At 43.9% G+C, this 19572-nt stretch overlaps 1 protein-coding gene across 5 annotated transcripts; it reads right to left on the bottom strand.

Annotated features, from left to right (window-relative positions):
- Positions 1–1282: 1282 nt before the first annotated feature.
- Positions 1283–17702, bottom strand: esrp2 (epithelial splicing regulatory protein 2). Of its 5 annotated transcripts, none has more exons than XM_042705477.1 (16): positions 17537–17701; positions 17221–17373; positions 16509–16637; positions 11623–11736; positions 10973–11087; positions 10737–10832; positions 10232–10286; positions 9939–10049; positions 9672–9804; positions 9455–9497; positions 8263–8564; positions 7689–7919; positions 7083–7281; positions 5945–6149; positions 5302–5500; positions 1283–2861 (listed from the first exon to the last, which is right to left on the bottom strand). In XM_042705477.1, the coding sequence occupies exons 2-16, from the start codon at positions 17350–17352 to the stop codon at positions 2700–2702; spliced, it is 2226 nt and encodes a 741-aa protein (XP_042561411.1). In that variant the 5' UTR covers positions 17353–17373; positions 17537–17701; the 3' UTR covers positions 1283–2699. The 5 variants fall into 5 exon arrangements, with proteins under 5 accessions (XP_042561411.1, XP_042561412.1, XP_042561413.1 ...); XM_042705480.1 differs by adding an exon at positions 3574–3674 and having other exon boundaries at positions 2645–2861; positions 17221–17700; XM_042705481.1 differs by adding an exon at positions 3574–3674 and having other exon boundaries at positions 2645–2861; positions 5302–5491; positions 17221–17700.
- Positions 17703–19572: the final 1870 nt, after the last annotated feature.

Genomic DNA, 19572 nt, shown 5'->3' with positions numbered 1-19572 from the left:
GCATGTACCCAGTTGTAAACCCTTGCATATAGCAATCATGAGGATCATGATGCCACTCTTGAGTTATTGAATTGAAACTATCAAACATACTGTAGGAAAGCCTTAACTCATGTTTGAAGTACAGATTACTGATTTGGGTGTGAACCTTTGGGATAAATTTAGGACTGGTTTGGATCTGTTGAGGAAGGACATCACTGGGGCTGGTTCCAAGGGCCCTTACTGGTATGCCCTTGATGTATAAGACAAGACCAGTCCTCACAGTAAAGTTAAGAAACCAAAGACCGAACATGTTTCAATTTTACATGCTGGCAACAACAGACTTTAGAACTCTATTTTTGATACTTTAAAGTGGATGTCATTCCTAAAGGTTGGTGATATATATATATATATATATATGCATATATATTATATATCTATATATAAAATGTTTTGTAAATTAAAAGGGAAATACAGGTTAGCAAATGTTTACGGAGCCTTGTATTGTCATTTCATGTACATTTTGTATTTTAACATTTTGTAATTTTTAAGACTGCAGTGCTTTTTGAAATTATTCAAAGGGAATACCTTGCATTGTAGGCTCTTCTATGGTAATGTATCAATAAAAAGGAAAATCCCCAGTTATTCCCGTTTGTGTCTTTTTGGTCAGATCAAACATACCATTTGCAAATAATTGAGTTACATGTGTTAATATTTCCCACTAGTCCCTTAGTCTGTCTAAGGGTAAAGGTTAGGGTTTTTAATGTTTTAGGCTAACCATTCTCATCATGGCTTGGGCATTTACTGGTTTTCTATTCTAAAGATGTTTAATTATTTGCTACATTGTTAAAAAATTGTAAACATTTTAAACATTCAGTTTACCTCATGTTGTACTTACAATAGATTGATTTAGAAACGATAAATGTGTAAACATTATATTCTATTGTATAATGTACAAAACGGTTTAGATAGTTCCACAAAAACAGCCGCTAAATAATAACATGCTGTGGTTTATAACTGACACACTGTAGGTCACAGCACCATCAGGAGGATTTCAGTGGAATTGCACAATGTTCATTGGGAAAGATCACAATGTTCCATCATGTTCTGTATACATTGGAATTGCGAGTGTCTCCATTCACTTGAGCAACATTTTATTTGCTCTTAAATTACAAGTTGCATTCAAAAGATGCTCATTTGGATAGAGAATCAAAATGACACTCTGTACCAATATTAAGCCTCTCCACACTACATAAAAGGATGCTGCATCAACGAAGTAATTGCGAGAAATAATTTGAACAGTGACTTGGATCATTTTTGATTTATTGTTAGCATACAGGAGTCACATAAGAGAGCATTTCTAAACTCAAACAAGTTTCAAACTTGTTTAAAGGGGGGAAGAAAAAAAACAAACATCCACTCTGCTACTGCAGAGGCCCATCCAACCTTTGTTCAGCTGGCATTGCCCTCTGGATGAAGCAGGCATGGCACAGAGAAGACAGAGGAACGCTTCCAGTGGCATTGTCATGATCATTCAGAAACGGAGAACGTACCATGGGCCATGTTGCCGGTTCCAAAAGCACTAACGCTAAGGGATGTGAGTGGGAGGTGTGGAAGGGGCGTTTCAAGTGTTTTGCAAATTGCATCCTCCAACAGTCTTGAAACAACAAAAGAGAAGCCTCTTTGACAATCTACCAATGACAATGAAAAGCATGCATAACAGACAAAAAAAATAATTAAACTCCTGGTTCAATAAAAATAACTTTTTTTTAAAGGGGATGAGATGGATTAAACTATAAATCACATTTATGAGACATGCAAGTCTAAAGAATACACAGCAAGGCACATTCGGTTTCTACGATTATAGCATTTGATATATAAAAAGCTTATTGAGTTCTACAGTGCTTTTGACACTTTCTATAGAATAACATAATAACTTTTTTCTTCTTACTGCAACACAAAAAAAGCACAGACACATTTGGCTTTTTCTTTTTTTTTTTTTCTGCACAGTGGCTTGGACCAGACCAACCATCTAGTCGAGGCAGTCGTCAGTAGTGCTCTGGCTTTCCCTTTGCCATCCAGTGTGGACTGCAAGGCTAAGTGATTTACAGCATATGGCTTTAATATTATATTGCAACAGCCTTGGCATGTCTGCTTTACAGTTAGGGAAATCAATCATCATCATCATCATCCAAGAGACATGCAGAGACACGTGTTTTTAAATAGGAAGAGCTTTCCTTGTCGTAATGCAGCACTTTGTTTGGCAAAATCAACATCCCGTCAAATGTTGAGGGACTTCAATGCCTCTACAAATATTTTTCTTTTTCTATTTATTTTCTCCACCAATAGAGAATGGTGTTTGTACAGTGTAGGGCCATAAGAATCCACTCACAAGTTCACACAAGCATTCTCATGCGCACCTATGTGCACACACACACACACACACACACCAGGTACTTTGAGCGAGACTTCTAGAGACACATGTTTGTGTATATAAATACAATATGTACACAGAGTTTATACATGTAGCATGTTGGCTGCTCTCCAGTGAGCGTACAACGGAAGAGGAGAAAAGGGGGAGAAGGGGAGGGGGTAGAGGCACTGGTTCAAGCAGATCTGTCTGTAAAAATAAAGTCGGCGTGGGGAGTGAAGTGGTGAAGTACAGTCCTCTTTTCTTTTTTTCTTTTTTTTCCCTCTTCCCCCTCTCCATCCTCCAATCCTGGTCACTTGCAGCAGAGCAGGCGCACAGGGTGACCGTAGAGGTTCTGGTTGGAGCGCTCGGCCACGGCCCGCCTGGCTGTCTCCTCGCTGGGAAAGGTCACCAAGGCTTCGCCGCTGCGCTGGCCGCTCAAGTTGTACAGCACCAGGATAGTGTCGGGATTCAGCTGCAGCACACACACACACACACACACACACACACACACACACACAAACAAAAACACATAAACAAATTCCTCAATCAGATGTGCCAAAGTTAAGATATTTTTGTGCAGCTAAAACCGATCCCTCCTCAGATCCAAGCCATTGTGCTAGATCATACAAGAAGGAGAGAGACAGACACATAACATGCCAAGGTTTTGAGTTTGTCATTTCAGTATCACCCCCAAACAAACATCTGATACCTTATACCTTGCACAGATCATTAACATAGAAAAGAGAACAGTTAAATGTAGTGAAAAATTGCCCATGTATTGTTAAGAGTCCCAGTAATAAATCATTAATGCATCTTACACCAATGCCTCTAAACACAAACCACCCCAGGCAATACTGCTTTTTTTCGGATTGCCACAAGCTAGAAAGTGTTCCATTGTTAATCAAACAAAACAGCAGAAAACCAACAGCAGGAAAGTAACTAAAAACTAAACAATTTTCACCACCCCAGCGAGAGAGAGAGAGAGAGAGATTAGAGGAGAGACAGACAGAACATGGGATAGAAAGAGAGAGAGATTAGAGGGGAGACAGACAGAACGTGGGATAGAGTTGTTAGAAAAGAGAGAGATGAAGAGAGAAGGCCGTCGGAGCACTTTTCTGATTAGAGGATAGGAGCTTGGGACCAGAGGTCTAAGGGGGTGGTTAGCAGCCATGCCGGATCCTTACCTTGTGGGTCTCCCTTACAGGCAGAGCCACTCTTTTGGTTGGATCAGACTCCGTGCCTGATCGCTCATCTGAACCATGCTGCTGTACTCATCGGGAGCGTACTACAGCACAAGTGGGTTTACAGTCAGCACTGGGGCCTCAAGATTCATTCATTCATTCATTCATTCATTCATTCCTTCCTTCATGACAGTCTCTCTCATCATACGTTCATTTTATGTTTGGACACCCAACTTCCCCACAAGTTTCTAATGACATCTACAGTGAAACACTCAAAATTCACACAAATAACTACAACTACAAGACCCATGAGCCCCTAATTGTGAGACCAAAAACACACAAATTGGTGACAAAAATGAAGAAAAACACAGGTCACACAAGAAACACTCCCCCCCACCCTACAAAAAGAACACCTGAGAACAGCACATAGAATCCAAGAGGACAGAATCCACTAGCAATACCTATAGCAGTGAGATCCAGTCTAGGTACCCCTAAAGCAGTTCAGTTCCCCCTCTCATTCACACACCCCTGCAACAAAAAGGTTTTGGCTGTTGAATGTCAAACAGCATAACCCACCTTTCCCTCAGGAGAAACACTGCAGACACACACACTAATGCTAAATGACTTTTGAGGACAAACAAAAGACCCAGGCCCAGTACAATAGAATGCACAGCACCCATCCCCCCTTCTGAAAGCCCTCCAGCACTGCTTGTTAGAGCTCATACCGTCCTCTGAAGACTCCGTCTACTCAGGTGTCAGCCCACAAGGGAGAAAAGGTGGAGGTGAAGGGAGAGGGAGAGAAAAATGCACAGGGGAGGTTCAACAGCATACAGGCAGGCTGAGCTCTGTTGCTTTGGTTACATGGGAGAGAAGTAGGCTACCGCAAGAGTAGCGCAGGGTGGAATTTCTGTCATGACACAATCAGATCTGAAAACTGAAACGGTTGTACTTCTGGTACTGCGCCACATTTTTTTTTTTTTTTTTTTTTTTTACATTCAGTGAGGACCTAGAGATAACTTAAGGCATCTTCACACAAGAAACACTGGAAATAGATATCTATATCCATTATATAAGACCCATTTTTATATATTTATGTATAAAGTTGGAGGCTCTTAATGTACTGTGGGAGAAATCTCCTTAAGTGTCATGGGGAATGCCTCTGTGTTAGTGTTGGCCAAGAGTGGAGAGTTGGGGGGTGGGGGGGGGATTACGTGGCCGTGCTGATGAATAGTCTTTAATGTGGCCACTGCGATGTTTGCTTGTCACCCAGACGACAGCAGGAACAATACAGAATGCTCATGTTGCTACTCCCCAGCCTGGGCTGTTCTCGGTTTCCCGCACTGGAGAAGAGGGGGAGAGCAGCAGGGACTGGAGCGAAGGAAGGGAAATGAAAGCTCTGTGGCCTGATGCTCGAGTCACCCCGTCTGACACACAGCTACTGTGTATGAGTCAGCGCTGGGTCTGCTTTGACACAAGTCATCAAAGTAACGCGGAGTACACCCAATCCCATCCACAACAATCACTAGACAACATGTTCACACGCTTGGGGGGAATGCAGGGGGAAAAAAAAAAAAAAAAATTGGAGGAAAAACTGGTGATCTATTTCAAAGACTGGGCACCTGGAGGTTCTGCCAGACTAGGCTAAAGCTGATGTAGAGAACAAACAGAGTGACTAATGACAATCAAACCCAAAAATAAATAATACATTTAAAAAAAAGACTAAAAGCTCACCTGGTAGCCCTGGAAGAAGCTGAGGATGTCCTTGACGCCGGCGTTGTAGGGTAGGCCCTGCATGCGCACCAGTGCTCCGTGCTGCGCCCCATGCTGCAGCATTGCGGGGGGTGGCTGGGCGGCCACAGCCGCGGCCATGGAGCCCGGGGGGGCCGCAAAGTAGCTCATCGTGGAGGGGGACACGGGAGGACTGAGGGGCCAGGAGGGAGGACACACACACACACATCACAGATTAGTGTGAAACTGAGGAAATGGAGGACGATGGATAATCACATTGACATTTCACAGTTTTTCTGTTTAAAACTAAAAGAAACTCCCCCTGAAACTAGCTAATGAATAGAAAGGTTTAGGTTAAAACATTTTAATAAATATACTGCTACTATAGTGGTCTCACTGTTTGGCTCACTCCTTTCATAGGCCCAAAGCACAACTTACAATCCATTTTTCCCCCTCTTTGGAATAAATAATGAACCTCATTTTTTTGTGATTTATTTGTGCCCCTGTGAATAAATGACTACTGGCATTTGAACATCAGAACAAAACCAGGCCTCCAGTTCACCTCATATATAAGCTACACACACACACACACACACACCCAACCAACCCCCCCCCCACACACACACACGGTCACTCAGATAGGTACCTGGGGTAGTAGGCTGTGTAGTTCATGTTCATGTTCATGTAGAGCTGGGCGTGCGCCTGTGGGGGGTAGTAGGCCAGGGTGGGAGCCTGGTGTGTGGGCGGCTGGGGAGTTCTCGGCGTGGCCAGCAGGGGGGGCTGGTAGAGGGCCTCAGTAGGGAGCATGGCAGCAGGGTTCGTGAAGGCTGCGTACGTCGGGGGAGAGAGACCTGTGCAGAAAAGGTGGCCATGTTCACACTAGTAGTTGTTCAGGTCACAGCTATGTCTGGCTCAGCTGTAGAACACAGACAGCCTGGATCAAGTGCTCAGGTACAGAGTTAGTGGCACTAACAAATTACCAGGTGATCTAAACATCTGACAACAACTTGTGGGAGGGGAGTGGGAAAAGCACTCATGTTCTGGTGACAAGGAGAGCTGAAACGTCCTTGGGGAGATTTGGGTTGAACACACACACACACACACACACACACACACACACACACACACACACACACACACACACACACACACACACACACACACACACACACACACACACACACACACACACACACACACACACACACACACACACACACACACACACACACACACACACACACACAGGTTAAGCAGGGCTATGCAGGAGCCCATCTATTCTCCTTCATCAACAGGCTGGCCAAGATGACAAAAGCTCCCCCCACCCCACCCGCATACAACTACAAAGCCCACTGTAGACCTAGTAAAGTACCTCTGCTAATCATTACACATAAATGATTAAAGCAAGGTCAGAGAGCCAAAGGAGATCTCTCTCTCTCTCTCTCTCTACAACACGGCCATAGGGTAGTGGATGGCTTGGCCCTACTGCTGAAACCTGACGTTTGACATTGTGTGGCTTCATAAAGGGAGACTATGGTGGCACCAGGCAGGGCCATTTCTTCCTTGAAGATAAAATGGAATCTAATCTCCAAAGGGCTATACTGATATGAATGTCAAATATACAGGCAGGGCGCAGTGCAAAAGCCTGCTTAATCCAGTCAGCACTACTCTTCTCCTAGCTACTCTGTAGTATCCAAACCGTGGGCACCACAACACTGGACAGTTTACACAGGTTCTGGTTCTGGTTTGGTCTGGGGCGCTGAGGCAGTGGAGGGCAGACTCACAGGGCAGCTTGCAGGGAGGAGGGGAGAGGCCGCTGCGGTTGAGGGTTCCCCCCATCAGCACGTAGCTCATCTCCTCGGTGGAGCACTGGAACACCTCCACGTAGCGATCCTTCATCATCTTCTTGTGGCATTTCTGCGACACCATGAAAGCCCGGTCCGATGACTTCATCTGGATGAAGGCGTCGCCTGATGGGCGGCCCTGTTGAGTAGGGAGAAGGGTGGAGAATTGTTTTAGATCTACATTCAGACCCCCTGGAAAACCTCATTTAAAAACTCACTGCAAGTGTTTGACAAATTGTGGCACAGCACGATTCCTCAACACAAAAATCATATTATAGTCCACAAACCAGACGAAAACCAAAAAAAGTGCTTTAGTGAAAACCTGCTAAAGTAAAATCCCTTTTGCAGTAGAGTTTATGGCAAAGCTCAGATACTTCAACTTCACGCTTGTACAAGTTATCCATGCCAATAGTGCCAATAGGGGTTTAAATGCATGCCATGTATATCGAGTTGATTTATTTGTGTGGAGGTGCTTATGAAGGTGTTCAGGCTTGTAAAAGAAGCCGGTGCTTGCTGAGTCACAGCATAATCCAGTCCTGTCGTTACCTGCTGGTTGAGCACCATGTGCACCCCGTGGGGCTTGATGTCGATGGTGTGCTCTCCCATGAACTCCAGGATGTCCTCGATGGCAGCAGTGTAGGGCAGGCCCCTCAGCCGAACACAATCCCGCGTGGTGCCCGTGGTCAGGAAGGGCTGGGCGGCCATCACAGGCATTTGCACCATGGGTGGAGGCGGCAGGGTGGAGATCAGAGGAGTGGACATGTAGCGGTTCAGCACCTGGAGACACGGCGAGGCGAGGATAATGTTCAACAGGCAAATTATTAGCTAATTAAAGCAGTGCAGTGTGCATGGTATGCCTTGGTAATACTGTGGAATTTAGGCGTTGTAGTTACACGTCAATACAATGACTGAAGAGTATCGTCAAAGAGGCATTAGAGCCATTAAAAAGCCTTGAGAAGCGGTTTACGAGTCCATAACCATTTTACTTCACCTGCATCCTCTCTCAATGGGAACACACTGGCACAGAAATAGTGATTCTATCTTAGTAGATTTTGACACCATTAAGGTGGAAATTCTTTTTGAGGGAACACAAGGGCATACCAACTGCTGGCCAACGTACCTGCTGCACCTCGGCGGCCGTGCTGCGGAACAGCTCTATGTATCTCTTGCCCAGGATCTGCTTGTGCTTCTTCAGGGCGTTCTGGGCATACTCCTCACAGGCAAACAGCACAAACGCGTCGCCCGTCGGCCGCCCGTCTGGGTATTTGACAAACAGGAGTCCCTCGGTGGCATCGGTCACAGGGCTCTCGGCGCCCAGGAAGCCAAGCACATCCTGGGGGGTTGCAGTGAAGGGCAGCCCCCGCATGCGGATTATCACCTGGTTCTCTTTGGACAGGAACTGGGTCACCTCGTTGGATGTGCCTGTTGTAAAGAGATTTGGGGAGGTGAATATTAATACCCCCATGTTCAGGCACCCTGAAATCCATGAAAAGGCTAACATTAAACTTTGTACATTAACGTCATTCATTTTAATATTTTGTTGTTGTCGGTATGCAATGCATTTCAAAATAACATTTTATTGTGCTCTGCGTTGTTTATATAATTTATCACATTAGTTAAGGTTTTGTTTTCAGGGGGGAAAAAAGTGAGAAACTACAGGAGTGGTTGAAAAGACTACCAGTTAAACATTATTGCTCTCTTGGAATCTGAGCAAAGTTCTGCAGCAGTTGTGTACGTTTATCAGGTTTATCTGCCGAGTGAATCTGCCTTCGCTCCTTACACTCCCCCTTCCACCCCCTCCTCTAACACACTAGTCTCGGCCCGCCCTTTGTGTCTTTACACCCCCTTTGTGTGGCGTCAGAGCCGGGCTTTTCACTGGCCGCCTGCCCCCCTCTCTCCCCTGGGTATCGGCTCTCACTGCAGCTCTGGCAGGGGGCTGCTGCAAACAGGTGAGCCGCTGTTGGGTGGGAGTAGAGTTTCCAGCAGCTAGCCTCAGCGAGGCAGGCCCGGGAGCGTGCTCACAAAGGCCCTTTCATTCCCACAGGATAAGCCTCTGAGAATGGGCCCCGGGGAAGTGTGTGTGTGTGTGTGTGTGTGTGTGTGTGTGTGTGTGTGTGTGTGTGTGTGTGAGAGAGATCGAGATTGTAGAGGACTGGTGTCACAGAACGAGCCTGGCTGCTCTGGGTCTTGCTGGAGAGCAGCCTCTCTGCCTGTGGATGCGTGGTGTTTTGGTCACGCACGCATGCAGCGGGTAAGGGGGGAGGAAATCTGGAGGGACGGAATTTAAGGCGAGTTGGCACAGAAAGTCTCACCCCCAGCAATCTTCAGGAACTCCTCACCAGTTGCTTTGTACACCTGCAATAGTAAGGGACTGGATCAACAAAGCAACACTACACAGATCCTACAAAGATTAATTACTGCAGATTTTTTTTGTTCACTGCTCATAATGAACTCTTTTTTTCCATGTGTGAATCATTTCAAATAGAAATGAAAGAATAGAAAAGCATCCATTTGTGGTCAGAGCCTCACCTCTATGTAGCGGCTGCCCATGTGGTGTTTGTGTCGCTCCAGGGCCATGTCTCTGTGCTCAGAGTTTATGAAACGCACCAAGGCCTCTCCATTCCTCCTCCCCTGAGCATTCAGACAGAGAGCAACGCCACCCCTGAGACACACACACACACATAAATGTTAAACGCAGTTTTACTCCATACAACCAAAACAAATCATGCTAAAAATGATCACACACACACACACACACACACTACATATTACATAAAAAGGTGTCGCTTTGCTTACTTAGCAATGTTGAGGCCCTTGAAGAAGCGTGCGATGTCCTGATCAGATGACTGCCATGGCAACCCCCTGGCCCTGATGACCGTCTCGCTGTCCACTGCCTCGGTTTTACTGCTGTACCACAACCACAATACCACTTACAACACATGATTATGTGTGCTATGCAATCATCTGCATACAGATACAATACCACTTACAACACATGATAATGTGTGCTATGCAATCATTTGCAATCAAAACATGACATGAAGTTGTAATAGGTTTTAGAAATGTGAAATTTCCAGGTTTGCACGTACCATGCTCCAGATTCAAATTTGTACTTGACCGCTTCAAAGCCTGTGAACTGGTGATCTAAAAAAAGGCAGGAGAATTTAGAGGTCATTGATGATCCAAAACTCCACAATGACATTAAGAAAAAATAAATAATAATAATCATCTTTACTACAACAACAACTTCATAAGGCCAGTGAATATATGATTACATTAAGCTAGTTTTCCACATTTCTAAGCTATGTTTTCTAATTCATTTACATGGTCATGCATTTAAGAAAAACACAGGGTAAGCCTCCATTGTCAGCAGCTAAATTCTTTGACCCCTGCAGGTAGAGCTAAAACAACATGAATCATCCCCACGTCTCTGCACTCAGTGCAGGTCCACACAGGCTGGCAAACAGTCAAGCTGCCCCATCTTATCCCAGCATTCCAAGCCACAATTAATACACATGGAGACTGGTGGTCTGGGTGGGTAGGTGGGGACTGTTGGAAGGTTTGGGAGAAGGGGGGGGGGTGCAGTTCACTCACTGTAAGGCTCATCCAGGATGTGTAGTGCAATCAGGACCATGTTCTCTACCTCTGTAACCCCTGCCATTTGATCCTCGACGGGAGGTATACATACATCTGTATCTGTATAGTTAAAGGGAATGCAGTAAACTCTGATAAAGGACGAAACAAAATGTTCAATTTCAGAACCAAGTTGTGCTCAGCACAAATAGTCATAACAGGAAGTAGCACTCATGCTGTGGGAGATGCAAGGATACAGTCCAGCATGGACGACAGGGTGAGGTCCTTCGCTGGGCCGGAGTTGGGACAGCATTTGTGAAACTCTTTCCTCAGGTCCACGAAGGAGTAAAAACACTCAGGCAGGACCAAATTCTGGAACACACAGTCAACTCGGATCAACACGGGAGGGAGAATCACTTCCCTTTAAGAACAACAGATATGTGGAAATTGTGTAATTTTCCAAACATGGAGGATGAGGATGAGTCCAAATCTGTTCAGTTGGTGGGTGTGTAGCAACAAATTCTTAGAACAACTCTACTAAACCAACATGCGTGAGAAGATTATGAAATGTAAGCTTTAAAACACTGCCAAGATTCCACTAAGAAATTGCCACATCTCCATAATGCTTGATGGCACATGACACATGATTTCAACATCTGCATTGGCCTAGTCACACGTGAGTTACAAGACAGAACAAAGACATCGGGGACAAGTCTGATGCTTGCAACATCGAGGTGAGTAATGTCTGGAGAAGCGTTGAAACCTCATTTACATTATCTTCCATTTAAATTCACATGATGCAAACTACACATTCCACAGTGTGCCGCATATTCAAATCCAAAGGGAGAAGATGGCAGCACGCCCTACTGTATGCACTGCTGGCATAGTGCGGAGCTGGCAGGTTTACCTTTTTGGAAGCTTCTGGATGGAGGACTTGTCGAATTATCAAAGGGCCGTCAACGCACAGTGTGTAAGAACTTCTGCCAAGGGCCTTCACTTCTGCAGACACTGACTGCTGGACCTGGAGAGTTGGGAATGCGGAAAGGAGGGGAAAAGAAAGAGTGAGAAAAAGAATGAGAGGGAAAGTTACTGATGAGAAATGGGGCTTTTAGGCCAAGTTTCTGCTACTAAACGACTAATATATATATATATATATTAATTTACTAACGACTATATATATATATATATATATATATATATATATATATATATATATATATATATATAGAGAGAGAGAGAGAGAGAGAGAGAGAGAGAGAGAGAGAGTAAATGATTTCATGATATTCATGTGACGTGCAAAAATACTAGCCTGTTTTAAGAAGACCAGAGGAAAATAAAATGGGTCATTGAATGAATGACTTACGTTTTTTGAAAAGCACCTTGGGCCTTTTGTTGCAGTTTTCAGCGAACAAAAACAGTGTTTACTTTGGCGTTTGATTGATTTCTCAAGTCATTAAATCCGCTCTAAAAGACATCTTAGACAGTGCAATGTGTACAGGCTGTTCTGTGCTCTGGAGGTGTGGGCTGGTTGGACAGGTTTTGCGTTTGGCACACATAGGTTGCTATCGGCTAAATCACTAAAAGATCAAGGATTTCACTTAAGGCAACGACACATGACAACTACCGACACCCCCCCACACACACACAAAGTACAGCCAGCACAGTTCTTGCCATTATGCACACAATTCCCTCTGTTTAGGCACAAACAATCACCTTTATTTGAGTCAAATGCACTTGTTTTGTAAACTTTTCTGATTGCCATGTTGGTATTAGGTCACCGACGACAACCCCCCCCTCCCCCGTCACCAAGATGAAAACAAAAAAGAATAGCCTTCAATTTCATGAAGACGTATAGGCAAGACACCAAGGGTAAAACTAAAAAAACAAGCAAACAGTGACTCACTCCTTCACATCACAGGAAAACATTTACTTTTATTTCATCTTTAATTAGATCAATTCATTTATTGGGAGACTTCCTTCTCTTTTGCTGTAGTCAGTACTGGCTTGCAGGTAATCACCCCCGCCAAGTGAAAACGAAACAAAAAGCCTTATTAGGCGCTTCAAATTTTGACCTACAAAACCGTCAGTTGCCTTTCATAGGAAGCAACCGATGTGGTACCGCCTCACTCCGCTTCTCTTTCATGGCATCACAAGAGCAGCCAATCACATCGCCTGCTCTTTGGACAAGGCCTTTGGCCATTAACGACACGTCTCAGACTGAGTGATCTGAAGCACTGTAATCGTGCCACAACATGCTGCTCTATGAACAGAGGTAACTGGCCTGGTTTACCATGTTCTTGGGCCATTTTTAAGAGGCTGAACTGCATTTCCCTTTAAATGTAGTAGATTTAATTTGAAAGTGTGTGTCTAAATGACTGAGGTTGCCTTTGGTCAGAAACAATGGGGAGATTGTGTGAACAAAGTCCAATAATGGCTGACAATTCACACAAAGTGAAAGAATGGTTTGTGACCCTTCCCCACGCCTGCTGTGACATGGTATACTGTCACAGAGGAGAAGGTTGTAGCATTCTGGCTGGGGTCAAATGACAGGTTGGTTACTGATTGATGGGCCATCCCAGCATGCACTGAGGAATTGACACAATCCTTTTGTGACCTACTCCACATTTCATAATGGCCAGTGATAACATCTGGATCAAGGCACACAACCAATGACCTCAGACATTAGTAGAACGCTGAGAAATAATGACCTTAGTAGTGACCATAAAACACACATTCGATATCATCTCGACCACATTAAAGTTGTACAAGACACTACTACACCACTTTAGGTCGGGCCAAGGGTCCATCATAGTTGCATAAAGCTATTAAGTCATTAAGTCTGGTAAACAAAGATTAGAAGCAGGTAGCTAGAGTTTCCAATGATAGACAGAAGCACTGTCAAAAAGGGTGGGGTGAGGGTTCAGACTTTCAGCGTGTAATCTCATTGAGCCGCATTCTTTACCAACCAGGTTCTTCTGTCGACACACCTAGCTATTCCATCTAGTCAAACAGGACAGAGACCAAGCCCACTAGCTGATGCCAAGGTTCATTACCACAGCACAGCAGAAAATGTCAGCTAGGCTGGTGACAAAAGCCATGTATTAAATCATTAAGTAAATACCAGAGCATTAGTTCTGGCCTGTGTCCTATAATGCAATGCAATGATAACACCCGCATGACACGGGGTCACACTATTTACTCATGGCAGTTTTGACGGCTCTGTGGCCCCACCTTGCGCAAATCACCCAGGGGATTAGCGAGTGCAACACAAATGGTTTTAAGGTATAATTGACACGCCTCAGGCCTCACCCTTTCTGCCATTAGAGCTAAGACGCAAAATGCTGAGATGGGTGTAGGCAAACATTTAGAAACTCTCCTTTCTGCCTGGGGGCAACCAACGGCTTTTAGGGAGGTAGAGGGAGGTGGGGGCTTAAACACAGCCATCCAAATTAAATTTTACAGTATGTGCTGGAAATCAACTATAAAAATAGACTCAAGCTCAACTGGAATGGCCTCCAATTTCACTTTTTCATTTGGAACACTGGCTGGACATTATGGAAGTCCTGTCAGGGAGAGTGAGGGAGTTGATCTTTAGCTCCCATGCTATTGATCAACCCTTCTCGGACGGGGATGTTTGCTCTGTGGCACGGCTGACGTGTTTGTACACCGAGGCCTGGGCCAGCACACAGAAACAGAGAGGGGGGTGGCAAGATAAGGCACCAGGAAGTGCCAGGACAGCTGGGGCATTAAAGAAACAGTAACCTAGAGACTGCTCCACTCAAGACTTCACAGCTCAGAAAGACAGAAACTGACCTCTCATTCATACAAGCTGAATGTAACATTTACCATAGAATGTCTTTTTTTTCAATTACATTTAACCATAGCACAGGAAGGACACTTATTTGAGAGCAAGAACTCCTTGTAACTAAGCCCATGATCTTGGTTTAACTAGCACCGTGTTCTACTAGTTGAGCAACAGGAATACAACACGGGTGGATTTGCATATTAGCAAAAGCTTAACAGATCTGCTGTCCATCCTTGCTGGTCTGTAAGCCCTAGGAGCTTCAGGGTTTCTATGGTGAAGCAAGGCAAGGCAAAGTGAGGCACCCCTCACAGGCTCTGGCTTGCTCCCTGCCAGACTCCAGCTCAGGCCTGCTGGATCAGCTCTTGCTAATTCGCACAGGTGAGGCGGCGTCCCTCCTTTCCCACGGAAAGTGGGCTTCAGCAGGTGCAGAGAGACAGATAATGAGAGTTAAAGTGCCAGGGGCGGTAAAACTACCTCTACCTCCATCTCTAAATTGGTCTCTCACTCACTCTTCGTAATCTTCACAAAAACCTAAGTGAAGTCATGGTGTGAAATCATAGGGGTTTTAAGACTTAATGTATGCATGTGTGGATGTGACAAAAAATGCCTTTCTTTAAATCATAAATTATACTAATAAGTGAATGAATGAATCAAGTTCTCCATAACAGATACCACTACGACAGATACCAAGTTTCTATTATAATGTATGCGTTACCTCAACAAGTTTGAGGGGAAACCAATCAAAGGTGAGGGTTTGTAACTGCATTTGCGTTTGAAAGCAGTCATCTTTTCGTTGACTTCTGAACTTCTGACCTAAACCAAATAGCCCTTAGTCTCCTTGCTTACTTTTCTTACCAATCACAATGCTGTGGGGGGGCAAACCCCCCTGAGCAGTTAAATTGTTTAAATCAATATGGGGACACAAAACCACTTGATCACTTGAAGGAGAACATATATTTCACAAGTGAGTGAGTGCAATTGATTTCACTGGTTAATATTTACAAGAAAACACTGCAGCTGCTTTTACAAAAAGAGGCAATCAGTGAAACACTCATCTAAAACAAAACCATCAACTTCCTCACACTGAGCCTTGCCTTGCAAGTAACAAACTAAACGCCAACGTACACTATTAAGAGGACCAGAGCATTAAGGGTCAGCTTGTATGATATAATGTAGGGCAGGGCTGTGTTTTCAGACTGCAAACAAATTCTCTCAGCGCTGAGGTGGAGAAACACGTTTGGCAACATACGCTTTTGTCAAAACATACCTACACAGGTAATGAGGAACCTGAAACTCATTCACATCCTGGTGATAAAAGACTTACCAGAGTCTTAACACAGGCAAAGGAAAAACACTGACACTGTCAGTGGACCAACAGGTTGTGTTGGTTTCTACACCATCTCTCCACACCCCTCCTCCCTCTCCAAAATCATTCTGACTTCTCAATCCCACTCTTGGCCAGCTTCTCATGCCTCCATCTCATTCCTACCTGTGAGAGCTGACATTTACAGGAGGGTGGTGCACTCACAGGTAAACATTCCGCCTTCCAGATGTCTGTGGAGTGCCTCAGCCTTAAAACAAGACCGGACCTGCTGCTCCCCCTTTAAGCCTCTGGCACTGCCCTGCCCATCTTCCCACAGCAACTTCTACTCCCACAGTGTAGATAGGTACTGACTGACTTAAGCTAAATATGGTTTAACCTGAAAACTATTTTGTTGCCGCTAAAAAACATTACCAACAGATGCTCTATGCTCATGAAAGGCTACATAATTATCCAAGACATTGGTCTTCAAAAACACGTCCAGGCACAGAAATAACAATGTTGTAGGCAATATTACGCCGAGAGTTCCTCAACATTTAAAATTTTAAAACTGTGTGACAACACAATCTTGAGCAACAAAGTATCGTGTACAAGAAAGCCCCACACCAGTACACGAGGCCTAAATTCACTACGAACACAGCACGTCATCAGTTCAAAATCAGCTCACCTGTTGAAGGACGCTGTCCAGTGCTTCGGCCTTCAAAAGTTCGTCCACGGTCAGGCTCGTTTCCTCCTTACATTGTTCTGTTAAATCCAGTGAGTCCGGCTTTACTAGGCATCTCTGAAGTTTCCCCACCTGTTAATGAGACCCAGGTCTTCATTTTGCTTTTAGCAACATTGAAGTTCATACAGCACGCACCGAAGGCCTTCCACAGAAATACTAATATGCCTGAACAAAGCTCAGGGTTTCCCCCCTCACACACACACCAACCGAAGCCATGTGCAATAAACTCCAACATAACCGCAAGATAGCCCATTTATTTTTTAATTTACAACGTGGAGGCAAGCAGTTAGCACTAATTCATCACCGGTAGCCTACGCTAATAGTATGGCACTGACATATTCTTAAAAAGGTACGTCTTTCCCTCACCCTTATTCTTATTTTCAGTGAACTTAAATGTTTACTTATGTGAGAACACCCTGCAAAACAATATATATATATATATTCAAGCCCGAAACATAAGACCTCGTTGTGTAACTTTATGGAGCTCTCCCGTTTGTTTGTCAAATTATCTCCCCCGATTTACTAAACTTCTGTAAACGTACCTCGTTAATAAATATGTCAGCTGTTAAGGTAGTATTATAATTATGGGCTACTTATATGCCATTAAATAGTGAGCCACGTTTAGAAACCTTTAAACGGGTCAGAAGGTCCGTACCTTTTTCTCATGTAGATCCACAATTTGCCACACCAAGAGAATTAATTCCCTTTCATCCGAACCCAGTTTACCCCCATTTGCACCAGCTGTTGCCCCAAAGAACACCACCAGAGTATCACTGTGCGAAGCCATCAGGGACCACAAGGGTAAAAACTACAATTAAAAGCAAAGACCAAATAAAAATAACACGAGGGTTCACCTTCCTCCAAGTGATAAGAGAAGCAAACAAAAGAGCTGGAAATTCAATTGCAGTATACGAAGAAGGAAAGGAGTAATTTTCGGAGAGGACGAAAGCGTTTGCGACCACAGACTCTACCTGTTTCGGTACTTGTGTGTGCTCTATCCAGAGTTACTGGTTTAACTGGTAAAGAAGGTTGGAAAAAAATCTTGGTTTCTCTCACTCTAACCCCATAACAAGCCCTAAGGGTTTTTCTCCTCCTCGCTATTTTTTCTTAGTTACCTGCGCTTGGTTCTGCCTCTGCTCTTGTAGTCAATCTCCCAAGGGAGTTGGTCTATTGGCTGTTTCCAAAAGGTGAGGGAGGGACGCGATAGCACCAATACGTATGTAACCCAACCTGATTGGTCTATTATGTTGAAAGGAAGTTACCACATTCAAGAATCCATTTTTCCCTTCGCGCTCACCTTTGCAATTATAGGTGCGTCTCTGTCTCGGTGACATTGTACTCCCCCATGTACGAACGACGGCCTATTGCACAAATATGTTCTTATCTTCTCGATAGTTTCAACTCTTGTAACAGGTATAGTTTATGTGTTATGGCAGGCAGGCATAACTTCTGTACAAACGCCAAAGTGTCTAAAACGTGTAGGCTATTGTAAATGTATGCAAAAACAAACATTGACCACTCAGATGAATGTATTTGAATACAATCCATTGATATAAAACAGTACATGACAGTGTCATTCCCAGTATATATTTCCGTCATCATGTTGGCTTGACTGATATTTCCCTAAGGAAAAGTATTTTGTCCAATTCCCTCCTGCAGTGAAACTAAAACATGGGTGTCACCAAGATCATTGAGGTCAAAAAGGTCAGCAATGTTACTTAAAATTGTAACATAACAGTGAAGGATGAAATTCATAAAAACTCTTTAAAAAAAGTCATAATGTGCCCATCAACCATAAATCAAGCTACCCACTCCATCCAAACAGGATTCCTGAGTCAATTAAATTAAACTGGCCAAGACTTACATTTCATCAACAAGATATGTGCCTGTGTTTATTTTTGGACCTTTGCAAATTACTTCGAATTAATCCATGTTAAAAAGCTAAATATGATTTTGAAAAAACTCTATTTAGCTAAGAAGTTTCCTTCTGTATCTGACTAATGATAATTTGTTTCTTGAATCACAGTGGCAGTACAAAAATGTAAATCAAACTGATACCAAGATACATCTACCTAACATAACACCCAGTTCATCAGCACAGTTCAAAACGATGATTGGCCCCTCTGTCATGTATCAGTTATTTTCTTATATTGCTGCTATTTGCAGTTTGCTTAAGACTGAAACTGCAAGTTGAGACACGTGCACCTGCTAGTGGGTGGAAAGTCAGCCCCAGAAATCTCTCTCTCTCTCTCTATACCGACTCCCTCCTTATGTCTCATAAGCTTTGTTCACACCACAAGCCTCAGTGCTCAATTCGGATTTATTGCTCAGATCAGATTTTTTTGTTTGGCTGTTCACATCATTTTTTTCAATGACCCCACGATCAGATTCTACTGTGAACGGGTCACGGTCGTGAACTGACCCCGCACGCACAAAAGACCATAACAAAGATGTCACACACAGCACGCATGCTTGCGGAAGTGAGCATGGAGGCCACTGAAGTCAAAATGTACAGTTTCATTTGTAAGTTGAGTTGCAGTGGAAGCCAGCAAATTTGTGAGCAGATGATAACGAGGATGAGGAGAAAGAGAGAAACATTTTTAATGATTGTGGAGCAATGGCTGCTACCTCTGAACAGAGGTGTGTGTAGACTACCTCCATTGCAGCCGTGTTCCATGTTTGTATTCACAGAGTGAGCGCAGAATTGTGACGAATCTCGAACTAGAGTGGCGTAAAAGTCGTATGAATTCCGATATAACAGACTGAGGTCGCATTGCAAACAATCAGACTCGTGTCTGATTCAAAACCACATATGAAGGTGGCCCAAATCAGAGTTGAAAAGATTAGATTCCATGTGACTATGAAAAAAAAACAGATATGAGACACATATGAGCAAAAAAATAACAGATTTGAACCACTTTAGCCTGCAGTCTGAACATATTGCCATATTGTGACCTTTCTCTCTCTTCCAGTGAAACTTATTTAGGTGGATCTAACGTATAACAAC

This window comes from Clupea harengus, unplaced genomic scaffold, assembly GCF_900700415.2.
Source record: "Clupea harengus unplaced genomic scaffold, Ch_v2.0.2, whole genome shotgun sequence".
Lineage (NCBI taxonomy): Eukaryota > Metazoa > Chordata > Actinopteri > Clupeiformes > Clupeidae > Clupea > Clupea harengus.
Note: the sequence above shows the minus strand (reverse complement) of the source record. Positions and strands in the feature narration are given on the sequence as shown.